Source organism: Saccostrea echinata, unplaced genomic scaffold (assembly GCF_033153115.1).
Source record: "Saccostrea echinata isolate AGI-Se365-2 ecotype Australia unplaced genomic scaffold, CSIRO_AGI_Sech_v1 ptg000044l, whole genome shotgun sequence".
Taxonomy (NCBI): domain Eukaryota; kingdom Metazoa; phylum Mollusca; class Bivalvia; order Ostreida; family Ostreidae; genus Saccostrea; species Saccostrea echinata.
In genome coordinates, this window is record NW_026889793.1 from 2,274,689 (window position 1) to 2,289,636 (window position 14,948).

Here is a 14,948-nt window from a genome sequence, read left to right on the forward strand (position 1 = left end):
AGGCTAGAAAATCACTCAAGTGTAAAAAAGACATCAGGGTTTATATAGCCGGTAAAATAAGTGAACGAATCTGAAAGAAATAAGGCGGAAAAGGGAGTACGGGAATGAAATAAGTCGTACAAGGATGAAAATATCACATTTTTAAGAGTTCATGTCAGCTTTAAGTAATGCCAATTTATATAGAGAGTTCTCTAGGCTATATATAAACGTATTTGTTACGATATCACATGACCTCGTTGATCAAGTGACGGTCATTTCTACATTTTTGAAGTGTTTCACATAAATCGCTGCGGAGCAGGTGATTAACACAATTATTATTAACTTTTTGTCACATAAATAAACTCGTCGCATCCTTGCGAACCCGATTTGTGCTTGGGAAAAGTTATACTATTACTCTGGTACAAAATATTTCACAATAAATTCAACTTACCGACAAATTTGAGGGTATTTTCCACTCAATATCGTCATCTGTCTTAAAACAAAGCCATCACACATTTTTCCCAAGCAAGATTTATTTAGGGTGGAAACTCCTCTTACAGATTTCCACAAAAGATATCAAATAAATCCTCATTAATCACCTGCGCCTGGCTCTTTTATACACATATTATAAATTCTACCTCTATCCAAGGGTTTAAAAAAGGGTAAATGTCAAACGCATATTTTCGTATATATTTTGAACACGCTGACTTTTAAACAAGAGTAATAAAGCCAAGTTATCTAAAATATTCGGAGATATAAGATTTTTAAAAAAGATTAAAACACGTTTATTTTACACTACCTTCCTGACACTTTATTTGCAGATTGAAATAAGGTGTAAAGTTTATGACACTCTCCCCATCATAACAGCTCAAGTTTGCAGTGACTTGACGTCATTTTCAATTATGAGGTCATATATTTGTAGTTCAGAGAAGTGAAAGCACAGAGTACACTGCAATATTCTCTGGGAAGCCTTAACGTATCTGCGAAGCATATTTTTTTTCTATATCAATGTAACAGAGTTAAAAGTGGCTATGTGTTGTAAATAGGGAGGCCACGCTCCTACTAGCACTAGCGTTGGATTTTAAATCTGAGGGTTGTAGGTTCGAGCCACAGTGTGGACACCCCTAGCTAATCGGCATATTGACGCCCAACGTGGGGCCCGGGTGTTTTCTGGCGGGTGAAAGAGATTGCCTCCAGAACTTCGCCCCAAAGGCGTCGGCACTCCAAAAGAGATGAGGACATCTCATTCTCTGGAGGGGGACAATGTGGTAGTGTCAGAGACACGGCTACCTACTAGCTTGGGCTATTGGGTTAACCCTTTAGCTCAATCGGTAGAACACTGGACTGGCAAGCCAAAGTTCCCGGGTTAAATCCCCAGCAGAGGCACAAAATGTCTCTGTTACTTCAACATTTCAATCTTACAGGCTATTTCACTTTTAGATTGTATTAGGTAACACTTTTTCGTGAAATTGATTAATCGCAATGAGCGTGTATAGGAAACACGTTAAGATATTTGATTTATTCAGCAATAGGAACATGTAGAAATAAAATAAAACATAATAATATTGTTTACAAAGCCATTTACGCCTGACAGCAACAGAAGTTTGGACCACATCCTGTCGAACCACAGCCATTTCCATATCTGTACATCGCAAACTGCGCTGATCCTGTTTGTTCCGGGGTTAAGGGAGAGTACTTGTAGTAAAAATGAAATGTTTGAAAACAGCTCCCCCTATTCAAAAAGAAAAATAAGTTTTAAAAACTAAAATGCATATATTCTTTTGCAATTGCACATCCGAACACGAAGCATTGAAGAAGTAGTCCAAATATGCCAACGTTCAGAAACATCTTATTGATCATCAAAAACTCAAATATAATATTTAAGATGTGCTTGAGGAAACATTCTACGTAATTGTACAATAAAATAAATGGTCCCCGGCAAAAATATTCTCAAGTAAACGAAGGTCGCAAAATAAGAATAATTCTCGTAGGCGATTAAAGGTTGGTTTACAGTATTCTATGAACGTTTAAGACACCTTTAAAAGAGCAGATTGTAGATTTTATTTGACATCTACTGACTGAACAATTTTTTTAATTTTTATTACACAATTGTGATGCTACTGCTTGGGTCTCCAGAGTTTCAATTCATTAGAACAAAGTGAAAATATAGGCATTTCAATATTGTATTGAATGTATTGCTATTTGATTTTGACAACTGAAGTGTTACATTGATTCAAAATCATGACATGTTTACCTCATGTATCGGCATACTAAATATTGACATAATTTTATGAAAAAACAGACATAAAACCTTGCCTAAACTAATACATATATCTGCTCCCACTGAAAGACACATAAAAATAGCCATTGAGTCAAATTATATTATGAGTTATCTAGATTAAACATCTTCCACGAAAAAGGCTCAAAGAATAAAACCTACGTGGCTGATCCTTGATTTCCATAGATAGCTCTCATACTGCTGATAGCATTTTGACAAATGGTGTTACATGATGGTCCTGTGCCACATGGTTTCCGAATAGCAGATACAAAATGACTATTGGTTGCACTTGCAGCGCATGCAGCTTGAACAATAGCATCAGCATCGAACCCTAAATACATGTATATGAAAACAAATTAACCATCCACACAGTTCCGGGAAGGCTTTGAAGAAAAATCTCTGATAATAACAATGGGGTCTTTTTTTTTTTTTTTTTTTTTCTTTTTTTTTTTACATTTATTATCAATTTTTTCCTGTATGTGAATCAATCATATTGAATGAACAAATATTTTTTATATTTATTTTTTTATATTTGGAGAATTTCTCCACTTTCCGGCATTAGTCAATCAACTACCATTCACTCCCTAAGTCTAGACACATTTTTTATTCAACCCGTATATTTTATCCACCTCCCAACCCTTCATAGGCGTCTCCATAGGCCAATAAACTTTCTGCCATCCAACAAAAAATTCCAAACAAGCGAGTTTATTGGTCAGGTTGATGTAAAATGTGTCTATAATTTGGGAGTGAAAGGAAACTGATTGACCAATGCTGGAAAGTGGAGAAATTCTCCCCAACAGTATGCAGAAAAATCTTGCGCCGTAAATTGCACCTTATTTGCATTTCGGGATCTGTAGCGTTATGGTCAAAGACTAAATATATAAAACCATAACACTACTGTTCTGCAGCTTAGTTATTTGATATCCTGAATTTTTTAAGATGTGAAACTTTCTTATATGAATGAAAGTAAGAATCCTTAACAAAAATGTATTACTTATAATCAATTCTATAATTCTTTTAATACTGATAAGAAAATGTCTGTTTCATATATAACTGAACAAGGTATAATTCAAATTCTCTAATAACTTTTGATCTCACAGTAAAGGTTTCTTCCCTAGTTAATCGATATATATTCTCGCCCTAACAGGATGCTATTAGACTAATAGAAAAAAACAGCTACTAACCTTTAGTTGCTGCAACTAAAATACTGAAGATGAATACCAGAATCATGATTACAGACGCCAAGCTATTCTTTGCTTTCCTTTGAAGGTTAACTTATATATAGTCAGGACTTGTATTTATTTAATTACTCTGTTATTTAATCAGGCTGAGAACATGTGGCATAATAACAGTGATATAAATACGTTTAATATCCGTTAAAGATGCACCTGTTTCAAGAATAATGTTATGCTGTTTGGCAACGCACTTTGAAAAAAAATTCGAAGCACGTTAAATTTGGGATAAAATCAACTCACTTTGAAGTTTTTTTTTCTTCAAAGTGCGTTAAGAGTGTATAGCAACATTTTTTACCATGGAGACACTTAGCGCACTTTGAAAAAATATGTATAAAACAAAAATTCTGGAGTTAGATTTTAGTAATAGACAGCATTATTTTGTTATATTTCTTTTGAAAAACTGATGAATTTATCTATCGAGATAGATTATCGAGAAGACAGGCAGAAGGTCCCTCAGCCAACTCTTTATCTTTCCTAATTAAATATATGTATTCACATACTTTCTCTCAATAAATTTGAGTTAACGTTAAATAGCTGAAAAATTGAGATAAGCTTTCCTGAAAAAAAGAACCCTATTATATTAAAGAAGAGAGGCTCAGGGACCATATCGCTGATCTAAGAAACAATAGTCAACTGACTATACTCTGGCCAAAGTAGCTTTACAAATCAAATAAAATACAAATAAGAAAAAAAGAGTATAAAATGCATAATTATTTTTATACACCTTAATACTAATCAAATGACTGTAGGAAAGGCCATCATATTGTGTGGGAAAAAACAATTTGATTTTATTCATACCTCTAAATATTCATCAAATAACTATTAAAAGAACGTCATATTGTGCGGGAAAATTATTTTCCATGGAAAATTCTTTCCCCTAAGAAAAGTGCGATGCTTTAATTCACTTAGTGACCCTTACATCTACCGAACTTATTACAGACTGGATAAAATAAAAAAAAAAGGAAATTGTGCTATTAAACAATCGTTCCTCCTTAATTTATTTATAAAATTTATTTCCCTTTTATAACATTTACGAGAACCTTTGGGAACAGGACAACCCCTAAAAATGTTTAAAACGTCTATATCTCAGATCGTGAAGTGACGTCATCACCGAAAAGGTATCCTACCAGGTTCCAGTAATTATTTATCATACCTAAAATTTGCGACAATATTGAACAAACCGTGCACTGTTTTTCAAAGTTCTGTTTATATGGTCAATAATAACGCACTTTGAAAAGGATTTTTTTTTCAAAGTGCGTTAACCTGGCTTGCAATATCCTTTATCACAGAACCGAGCCTGTATTCTGGTGTCGAAGAATTCAAATATGGACTTTCCTTGACTTTTACAAATTAGACTTTTCAGAACTTTCAAAGGGACAGAGTAAAGTTGCGAATGTGATGAAGGCCTAACTGTTTATTTACATAAGGTAGTAGTGAATCAAAGGAGATATCGTGTATAATAGGTTTATTATAAGACCGATGTCCATGACTACCCTTACTGTTACTGTACTGTTAAAAAGTCCCATAACATTCACAATGCTACACTGTCGGCTTGAAAGATTCCCAACACTATCGACATTGTCATTGCTACCATATGGAAAGGCCGTGCCTAGTTTTCTAATCCAGTATTCTTCCCGTTGCGTTGTCTACGGAAAGGAACTCAGTGATGGGCTATTAGTATGATGGTAAATCTTTTCTAGAACTCTAATTTTCATTGACGAAATAGAATGAGCGGGCAAATTAAAATGCTTGATTAGAAGCTGATGGCCCCCGTTGTTAATTTGAAATCTATGCTCAGATATTCTTTTATTAAGTGAACTCTTAGTGTCACCAACATAAATAAGCCCTCAAAGGGTAAAATCTATTTCGTAGACAACATTAGAAGATTTGCAGTTTAGATTTTTCCCAAGTTTTGGTATAGAAGCTCTGTCCAGTAAGAATACTAGTAAACGAAGACCTAGTATTAAAAAAAATGACAGGTTTTACAGTTTTTGATAGAACATTTTGAAATAGAAGACATGGGATCGGAAAAGGAATCGTCAAATATATCTCTACTGGAAACTTTTCATTCCTTCAATTTTTTATGAATTGATGGGTCTATACCAAACGAAAAATCTTTAAAAATCTTTTTCTCAAGAACAGCAATGCTTTGATTAGTCATATTTATATGGAAGCATCCTCAGGTAGAGTAGAATCAGGTTTGTTCAAGTAATGTCCCCCCGGGGGTTGAGGGCTACAATGGGCGATCAAATTTTTACATGGGAATATATAGGGAAAATCTTTAAAAATCTTCTCAAGAACAGCAAAGCCATGATTTCTCATATTTATATGGAAGCATCCGTATGTAGTGTAGATTCAATTATTACGTTTGTTCAAATGATGACCTCCAAGGGTATTGTTGGGCAACCATAGGCGATCAAAGTTTTAAATGGAATACATAGGAAAAATATTTTTCTCAAACACAGCAAAGCCACGAATTGTCATATTCATATGGAAACGTCCTCAGGTAGTGAAAATTCCTGTTTGTTTAATGGTAATCCCCGGGGGTAGATCGAATGTATGCTGTTTTTACGTCCCGTTCGAGAATTTTTCAGTCATGTAGGGACGTCACGATATACCGGTGAAGGGCTTCAAAAATTAGACCTTTACTCGGCACTCAGGGCCATTGAGCTGTGAGGGTTCTTTATCATCCCAACGCCTACCGTGACACGGGGCCTCGGTTATTAAGGTCTCATCCCAATGACCCGCAACTTTCACTTCAAAGTGCCAAGCGCTTCGCGAAGGAACAGTTGCTACCTATTTGAAGAATTATGAAATTTCTTCATCTGATACATGATAAATTCCTGTAACAATTAAAAGAATTATATGTTAAGAGATAGAAATATCTCAATTTTAACAGTATATTAATGGAACTGAGCAAAAATGTTTTAAGGTAAACTATTATAAGTAATTGATAAAAATATTGACAAAAGAAAATAAAAATCAATATCTGTAACAGTTAAAATTTGATTAAATTGACTATAAAGTGGTCCTTATTATTGAACTCTGGTAGGACAATTCATTGATGTAATTTCCATGGAAAGTTATCTTTCTTATCAAAGGCACATAACACATTAAAAGACTAGTAGTTCTCACGTATGGACACATGCTAACAAGCAAATAGTTGGATGCAAATCTTATAGGGTATTTGGATCCATGGACTGCCCGGGTATGTTAAGGCTACATTCAGATACCCTACATGCCTATACAATATGACGTCATAGTAAGCTGTATGACGTGAACTTTAGAGATTATAATTTCTTCATATCTGTATTTAAAGTATAATTTCAGGTCCAAGAAGTTATTGAATTCATTGAAAAACATAATATAAACTAAATCTTGTCGTTTTGGGTGGTATTAATAGCTAAGTATTTATCGCAGGGGTTAAATACATGTACAAAACCCATGACGTCATAACTATTGATCAAATATTTACCGAGTGAAACTTAACGTGACGAGAATTCATGTAAACAAATATATGAAATGGGAGTTTTAAAGCATATACAGTGAATGTCATGTGTAATTCATAAGGAATTAAAGATTAAGAATCAGGTACGCTAATTTATTTTTATCATGTTTTTTTTTTTAAAATGAACACAGGCAGTGTTTTGAAATCCCGATCAGCCTGTCCTCTGTCGTTCTATAAAAATAAAAATGCAAAAGTTCAACACTACGCCGCATACTTTGAAATATAGTTTTTGTTTGTATTGAAAGCTTGTATTCTATAATACTTGTAAAGTGCTGCTAGAATCGTGTGGTTAACATGAATTGATGACAATTCATAGATCGTATGTACAAAATGTAAAAATTTTGGTAAGATTTCATGCGAAACTTTTAAATATTTTTTTCTGTGTCGGGAGAGTTGGATTCTAGCAGCACATTTCATGATCCAGTGATGTTTTTAGATAATTTTTTTCACAAAAAGGAAATGAATAATCCCCGGGGTAGTGTTGAACTTTTCACTTTTTCGTTAAGGCAGTTTTTCTATTTATAGATGTCACGTGATGACGTCGTAGTGGAGTGCTTCTTTTAGCCTAGGACTCAATGACCTCTATACAATGGATACTAATAGTAAATGTTTTATCAGTGGCTTTTCCGATTTATCAACTTTGAATTTTACGGAAAAAAGTCTAAATTCGCCGAAAAATGATCTGGGTACTGCCTTAACTTACCTGCGTGGTATATAATTTTTGATATATATATATATATATATATATATATATATATATATATATATATATATATATATATAGAGAGAGAGAGAGAGAGAGAGAGAGAGAGAGAGAGAGAGAGAGAGATCTACCTACCTATACTGGATTCGTAAACTTCGTAAAATACTTACAACAAATCAAGCAAATGCTCCAACAAGCCCTATCTTTATGTCTTACAAATATAATAACTGTTGTAAAGGAGAAACATAAGATGTGCTGTGCTGTAGCATAGTCTAGAAGTAGTGTAAATCAGATATAGATTCTCAAAAAGTCCCAGAAACGTTTAGAAAATTCAAAATCACCATTGTTTTAAAGCCAAAAGCCTCAAAACGTACGAATATTCTATATTTTATACAACCATTCCTCCCGATATATAATAAACTAGGCCTTTTGATATCATACATATCTGCTTCTTCAATAAAAATGGAACTCATAATTTTCGTATCCTATTTTGTTCATCAACAAAATTACTTTTCCAAAAAACCAAAGTACTCTAAGGTTGATGCTGGAGTTCTTCATTGACAATATTTATGTAGTCTTCGGAGACCAGACCTTCCATTAAAGTGTTGGAATACCTAGGGACCTATATACTAACGGAATAGGCAACTCCTTCAGCGCCATGTTTATTTACCCAAAACGGCACACACAACACTGCAAGTTTTTCAAACTACGTTTTTTCCAAGTAAAAAGCTTGTTTACTGATTAATGTTATCTGTTCCTTTTGTGTATTGGAATGGATATTTAATAAATTTTAAAGCACATATTATAAAATAATTTAGATATGAAGTAAACAACCACCAAAATCGGCGATTTCTCGGAAAAACGGCCGATCAGGGGCATGCACTGATTTTTAAATAAACGTAATTATTTCTAATTAAGATAAGGAGTAAAAACAGTGCTAATAACAAATGTTGAATAATTTTTTGATATATAAATTAAGATTTTATTCTGAAATATTTAATAGCAAAAGAGATATATTTAATTAAAATTGACTTACGAAATCCTTCAACTTACGAGATATCGCGAGACTTGCGAGAGTTGCCTATCCCGTTAGTATATAGGTCCCTGGAATACTGAAGGGCATTATTTGTGTACCTTTACTAGCTGACCTTTTTTATATTCCTATGAAGAGAATTTATCAAAAACTTCTAAATGAAAAGAAAACACTTGCTATGACCTTAAACTCGTATTTTAGATATATATATCGAAGATGTATTATCAATTAAAGTTGCATAATGAGTCAAAACCAGGTGTTTCCTTTAAGAAAAGTGTATCACAAAACAAAAGATTTCTGTGAAATGTGAATATCGCGAGGTTTTGACAACTCAACTGCACTGTAAAGCAAGAAAAAACTGCAAAATATAAGTGCCGGAAAAACAAATGTTGTATCTATCGCTTTGTTTTTATCGTCAATGTCAACAGTGTCAAGGTCACGCGTCCTTTATTTTTAGCGTGAAACTTGTAAACAACATTGAATTGGGGCAAGCAGAAGTAAGGAATAAGTTGTGATCATCTTTTTTGAAGATTGTATCAAAATTCTCAGACATCCGACATTTATATCTATGGAATTAAAACCATGGTAAATTCTTCAACTTTTCGGCGCATGCGTACAATAAAGGGGAAGAAGTGAAGCAATATTTTTGTGATGGGTTATACAAAATTTTTTTTTACTTTTATTTTTCTCCATTAAATTAGATTTTATAGGTTCTGAAACCTGTAATTTTCTGAAACCTAATATCTTTAAGAACTGAACAAAATTTGCATGTGTCATGCAAAAATTCTACTGTTGTCAATTTTCCCGTTTGTCCGTCACAGTGTCACTTTAACACTAGTTACGTCCATCCGTATGTCGATATATATATACATATCCAAATTTGAAACATTCACAGTGTCCGGTTAAAATGAACCTGTGTGACATATGCTCTGAAAAATTATCAATGTCCGATTTTTCAGACATGTTTCATGGTTTTCTTATTTTTTTTTTCTTGATTATTGAAATGGAAATAAAATATATTAACATATAGTTTCCTGATCTAGATAAATAGAATGTTTTTAACTTCTAACTTCTTTTTCAATCTTCTTGTGTATATGAATAAGAAAATATCTGTTTTGATACGATTAACCGGTTAATCGGTCGGAACGTCTTGCGGTTAACCGATTAGCAATTCTGTATTCGATTGCCATCCCTAATATATATATAATTTATATATATTATATTTATATTAAACAAAGTCAAACACTAATAAAATGACACCTCACAGATTTCAACGCAACATCAGATTTCATATATTTTGTATGATTATAGACTGATATAAGATACTAGTTATACACAGACCGTAGTTTTATTTATTATGATACTGCAATCCAATAGCAGGCGTACAGCTGCAATTTTTTATTATGACTAATATTTTAAAAAAAAATATTCTCAAATGTTTTTTTCGGATATCCTGTTTTCAATGATATAACGCCAGATTGCATTGCTACGAGAAAACCTACTTGAATTACGATAAAGTAGTAAAAACTTTGAACGATTTTAAGGTTTGTCCTTCAGATGATCTAAAATTCATATTTTAGAACAATGAAATAACCGTGTATCCTGTTATGATTATCACTCAAATCACAGTTTTAGTTTTGCTAACAATTGCGCCCCCTTATTAACAGACCTATTTTGTTTTCATATGAAGCAGAATTTATTTAAAAACTTCTACATGAGAAGAGGAAAACACTTTTCTGTTTCCTTTTATTTTTATGACTTCTTAACTGTTTTCTTTGTCCTGAAGAAGGGACAGGGCGTCCCGAAAATTTGACAATTTCAATTAATTTTGTTCGTGTCGTTGGTCATTTTTAGTGAGAACCAGACTGGACAATCCAATACCTAACAGTGTCTTTAGAGCTTGCTCTGACAGAAGATGTTTTCTTTTTAAGCACAGCTCTGACACTTTTTGACACAGCTTTAACTGCCCCGTTATAGGCTGCAGATACAGAATTCTAGGGAATTTGTCCTGTCAACCAGAAAACTGCATATATCTCATCAGTTGTAAAGTTTGTTCCACACAGTACGTTGGGGAAACGGGTGATCTCCGTATGAGAATCAATAATCAACGTTCGACCATTAAGACCAAAAAAGTCAATGAACCCACTGGGGAACATTTTAATCTTGAAGGTCACAAATGGGAGGACATGACAGTAGTGGTTATTGACCATATTCTTTCTTTACAACTGGTTATAAACTTCAAATTAAACATTGTAAATACAAAGTGTTTGGTAGTTAAGTAGTAGTGCTAGTTGTTTTTTTTTTTTCTGTTTCCTTTGTTTTTATAACTTCTTAACCTTTTTCTTTGTCCTGAGGAAAGGACAGGGCGTGCCGAAAATTTTACAATTTCTGTTGTTCGTGTCGTTGGTCATTTTTAGTGCTTTGTATAAATTTCCATCCTTGACCTTGTATCTATTTAGTAGATTCGACACTTAGGATATGCAGTTTACAAATCAAGTACAAGCTATGCGTGTCTGTTCACTATCTCTCTCTCATTAAATACCCTAAATACCCTGTCTAACTGAGGTGCTCTCTCTTTCTCTCTCTCTCTCTCTATATATATATCAATATCTATCTATCTATCTATCTATCTATCTATCTATCTATCTATCTATCTATCTATCTATCTATCTATCTATCTATCTAACTATATATATATATATATATATATATATATATATATATATATATATATATATATATATATATATATATATGGACTGTTCTCTGGGAAAAGGGGTCTTGATGACAAAATTCTCGAAATTGACTTTTTCAAATATTTCAAATCTACAACAAATTTAGGACACACAATCAAAATTTGAGGATTTAATTTTCTAAAGTTTTAAAAATATACGTGTTTGAAAACAACATGTTGTAATGAAACAATAATGTCATTGATGTTATTCAATAACGTCATCTTTTTTAAAAAAAAAAATGACGTCTTAGAAACAGAGACTAAGATTAATTTGATGATGAAATAGAATTTTAACCTAACTTTATCCTTACACATTTTTAATAAAAATATCACTAAGGACAATTTATTGTACTTATTAAATATGAAGTGTGTGTATCTGTACATGTTGCACAGTGAATGACTACAATAAATACATGTTTATGTATATCAACTTAATTTCATAGATGTTATTAAAGTAAAACATTTATTAAAGACGACATTTTTATCGGTTTGGCGTTGACACAGTAAACGATATTTAATCATGTCGCTTTGGCGTGGAAAGGGTTAATGATGCACACTGCATATACTCCAGGGATGGGGTAATTGAAAAAAGTAATTGTAATTGACTGTAATTAATTACATTTTTTGAAGTAATTGGAAGTAATTTGTAATTGAACATTTTTTCAATTACTTGTAATTGTAATTTAATTAATTACACTGAAAAAATACCATGTAATTTCAATTACTTTTTCAATTACATTCAATTACTTTATATAATACACATTCATGATATATTCATGATATATCGTCACCACTACCTCCCCATTTTACTGGTTTATTTTATTGTTAAACATATCCTCAATCTTTCAGTTATACAAAATTTTAGGTTAATGCTTACAAAAAAATAATTAAATGATTGGCTTGATAATAATAAACTAGTTTCTTTCTAATCATTATGTAAATTTTGAATTTTTTGATCTATGTTTATAAATATGAATTTTGAACCACCTTTCTTAGGTCTATTCAGCTATGAAACACACATTTATTATATTTCCATCTTTGCTGTTTGATCAATAATAAAGAAAAAGAAGGTGTGTGTCATTTAATTAAGTTCTCTCTTGTTGGGAAGAGATAATTGCCCTCCAGATCAAAGCTTTAAATTGCAATCAAAACAAATCAACTCCTCTAAAGAGATATTCATTCCATGATTTAGAAGACAAAGCCAATGGAGATAATTATTTCAATTTAAAATGCTCCGCTAGCTTAAGAAAAGAAAAACTTTCAATTTGATAATTATTTTAACAAATAAACAGATTTTTATGAATGAATTTTCTATCTGTACAATTCTGATTTATGAAGTAAAATTGTTCAACGTAAATAGCAATTTAGGATGTTCAGGTTACCTTCAAAGGAAATATTCAATTTGAAGGGTTACAGTTGCGACTCATTTCAGTCTATTAAAATACTCACTTTTAATCAAATATCATAAGCCATGCAATTTGTGTACATGTAGGTTTTGTGTGGTGGAAACTGCATCAAACTGATCTTGGATAGTTCTTTAAGAGATTCTTTAATGTTTATAAATTATACCACAATGATACACAATGCCTGTAGCATATTATTTCTTGTATTGTTTGTGCAGAGGCTGGGCCTATATACAAATAAATGATGTTCTGTATATTCATTGACAAGGATTATAAAAATTTTCAAAAAAATCAAAAAATGTAATTTGTAATTTAATTAATTACTTTTGCAAAGTAATTGTAATTTAATTAATTACATGTCTTAGAAAGCCTGTAATTTAATTGTAATTTAATTGAAGAAAAAGTCAAAGTAATTGTAATTTAATTAATTACTTTTTAAAGTAATTGAACCCATCCCTGATATACTCCGTTTCTTATGATATTTGCAGAAAATTAATCTCATCTTCTTTTTAAAAAAATTAACAGCAGAGATACTGAATTCCATTATTTTATTTATGACCTAATATAAAAATGGACAAGGAAAACATTCACATATAGTAGTAAATTATAAATGAATTTAAATGAAAATAAATTTTAAATAATTACACTAAACCAAGAACACATACAGGATATATTGTATTTACGTTTTAGACATACAGATAATTCACACCATTTCACCATTTCTCTGAGTCAGCCTAGATTACAGAATATCTAATAAGTTATATGGCTGAATAACCAAATCTGGTGGCCATGGAGGCAGCCAAATCCGTGATTGTCTACAAGGTAAAACCCTGACAAGATGGGTACAGTCCACTAATTGTTTTCCCATAGGCGGCAATGTTAACGTTTCTTCACATAGCAAAGTCCCTAATTTTCGTTCAGCAGTGAGTGACCCCTCAAATCAAAGCACATCAAGTTGTCTTCCCTTGGTTAAAATCTCGAGGTGGCATGTCTGATTCGTTTTCCGGCAAAATGCGTCTGTCTGCGTTAACCTCTGAAAATGAAAGTGAAAGTAGGGGAATTCCAGACTTCTCACTGGTGTTATAATACATAAAATAATTCTGCTGATCTTATTGATAAATTACATCTGCCAAGCTTTTTTGCAAGGGAACATACTCCTAGCTTATCGACAAGTATGAGGCTCAGTTTAATACATTATCACAGTTTTTTTTATTCAGGTCTGCAAATTAAGGAACTTGTAATTTTTTCTGCACTACTTTCTTCCCCTACCGATTCTAAAAATAATTAGAGGTATGTACCCAATATAAATCATGAAGATGCATACATATTTTTCTAATTTCTACTTGTTCAAAAATCAGAATATAATCAATGCATTAAATGTTGAAATTCAATGAAGCATTGATTTTGTTAAATGAAGTGCCACATCTAAGTAGAACTTTCAGCGTATATAAAATTACATTATACTAGTATCTGTCTTTCTTCTTATTTAAAGACATTTAAATTGTGTAAGAAAAAAGATAAATATCTTACTGGCGCATTTAAATCATGTACACGTAAGAGCAGAAAATTACTTGACTGTACATTTAAACCTTTCAAAATGACGAAATAACATGGGTTATTTAAAAAAAAGATAAAGAAGTAAATTAGCTGGTCAATATATTGGTGGCAGCCATGTTGGATTGACTGGTAAGCAAAACACATTTTTCATAGCTTTAGTACATTTCATTTAAAACTAACAATTTCTGTGGTTAATTTAATACAGGTATTGTGCAAAAAAAAAAAAAAAACATCATTCACGTTTCTTTTTTATTCACTTGATCGCAGTTATTGATAAACTAAAAGCATTTTATGTAAATCTGTGCACTACATCTTACTCTTATATGTGTAAAATCTGTTCTTTCTGTTCTAGTTATTTCCATATTTAGCTGAGCAGTTTTTCGTGCTTCAGACATTTCCAATGATAATTAAACCAATAAACTTTTAATTGATAAAATGTCAGATTTATTTTACCATTTTCTAACACGTACAAAGCTATCTGATTAACAGATCGCGATCATGAGACCGACAAACCAGTA

General features: G+C 32.1%; 1 protein-coding gene across 1 annotated transcript; it reads right to left on the reverse strand.

Annotated features, from left to right (window-relative positions):
* Positions 1 to 1,479: 1,479 nt before the first annotated feature.
* On the reverse strand, positions 1,480 to 3,518 carry LOC133201481 (uncharacterized). Its single transcript, XM_061337283.1, has 3 exons — positions 3,442 to 3,518; positions 2,420 to 2,588; positions 1,480 to 1,711 (listed from the first exon to the last, which is right to left on the reverse strand). The coding sequence occupies exons 1-3, from the start codon at positions 3,485 to 3,487 to the stop codon at positions 1,561 to 1,563; spliced, it is 366 nt and encodes a 121-aa protein (XP_061193267.1). The 5' UTR covers positions 3,488 to 3,518; the 3' UTR covers positions 1,480 to 1,560.
* Positions 3,519 to 14,948: the final 11,430 nt, after the last annotated feature.

Excerpts from the sequence above, each read along its gene's own strand:
- LOC133201481 (XM_061337283.1), bottom strand. The coding sequence starts at position 3,487 with ATGATTCTGGTATTCATCTTCAGTATTTTAGTTGCAGCAACTAAAG. Across the intron at positions 2,589-3,441 it reads TTTAGTTGCAGCAACTAAAG|GGTTCGATGCTGATGCTATT; the intron begins GTTAGTAGCTGT and ends ACATGTATTTAG. Across the intron at positions 1,712-2,419 it reads GGAAATCAAGGATCAGCCAC|GGGGAGCTGTTTTCAAACAT; the intron begins GTAGGTTTTATT and ends CTTTTTGAATAG.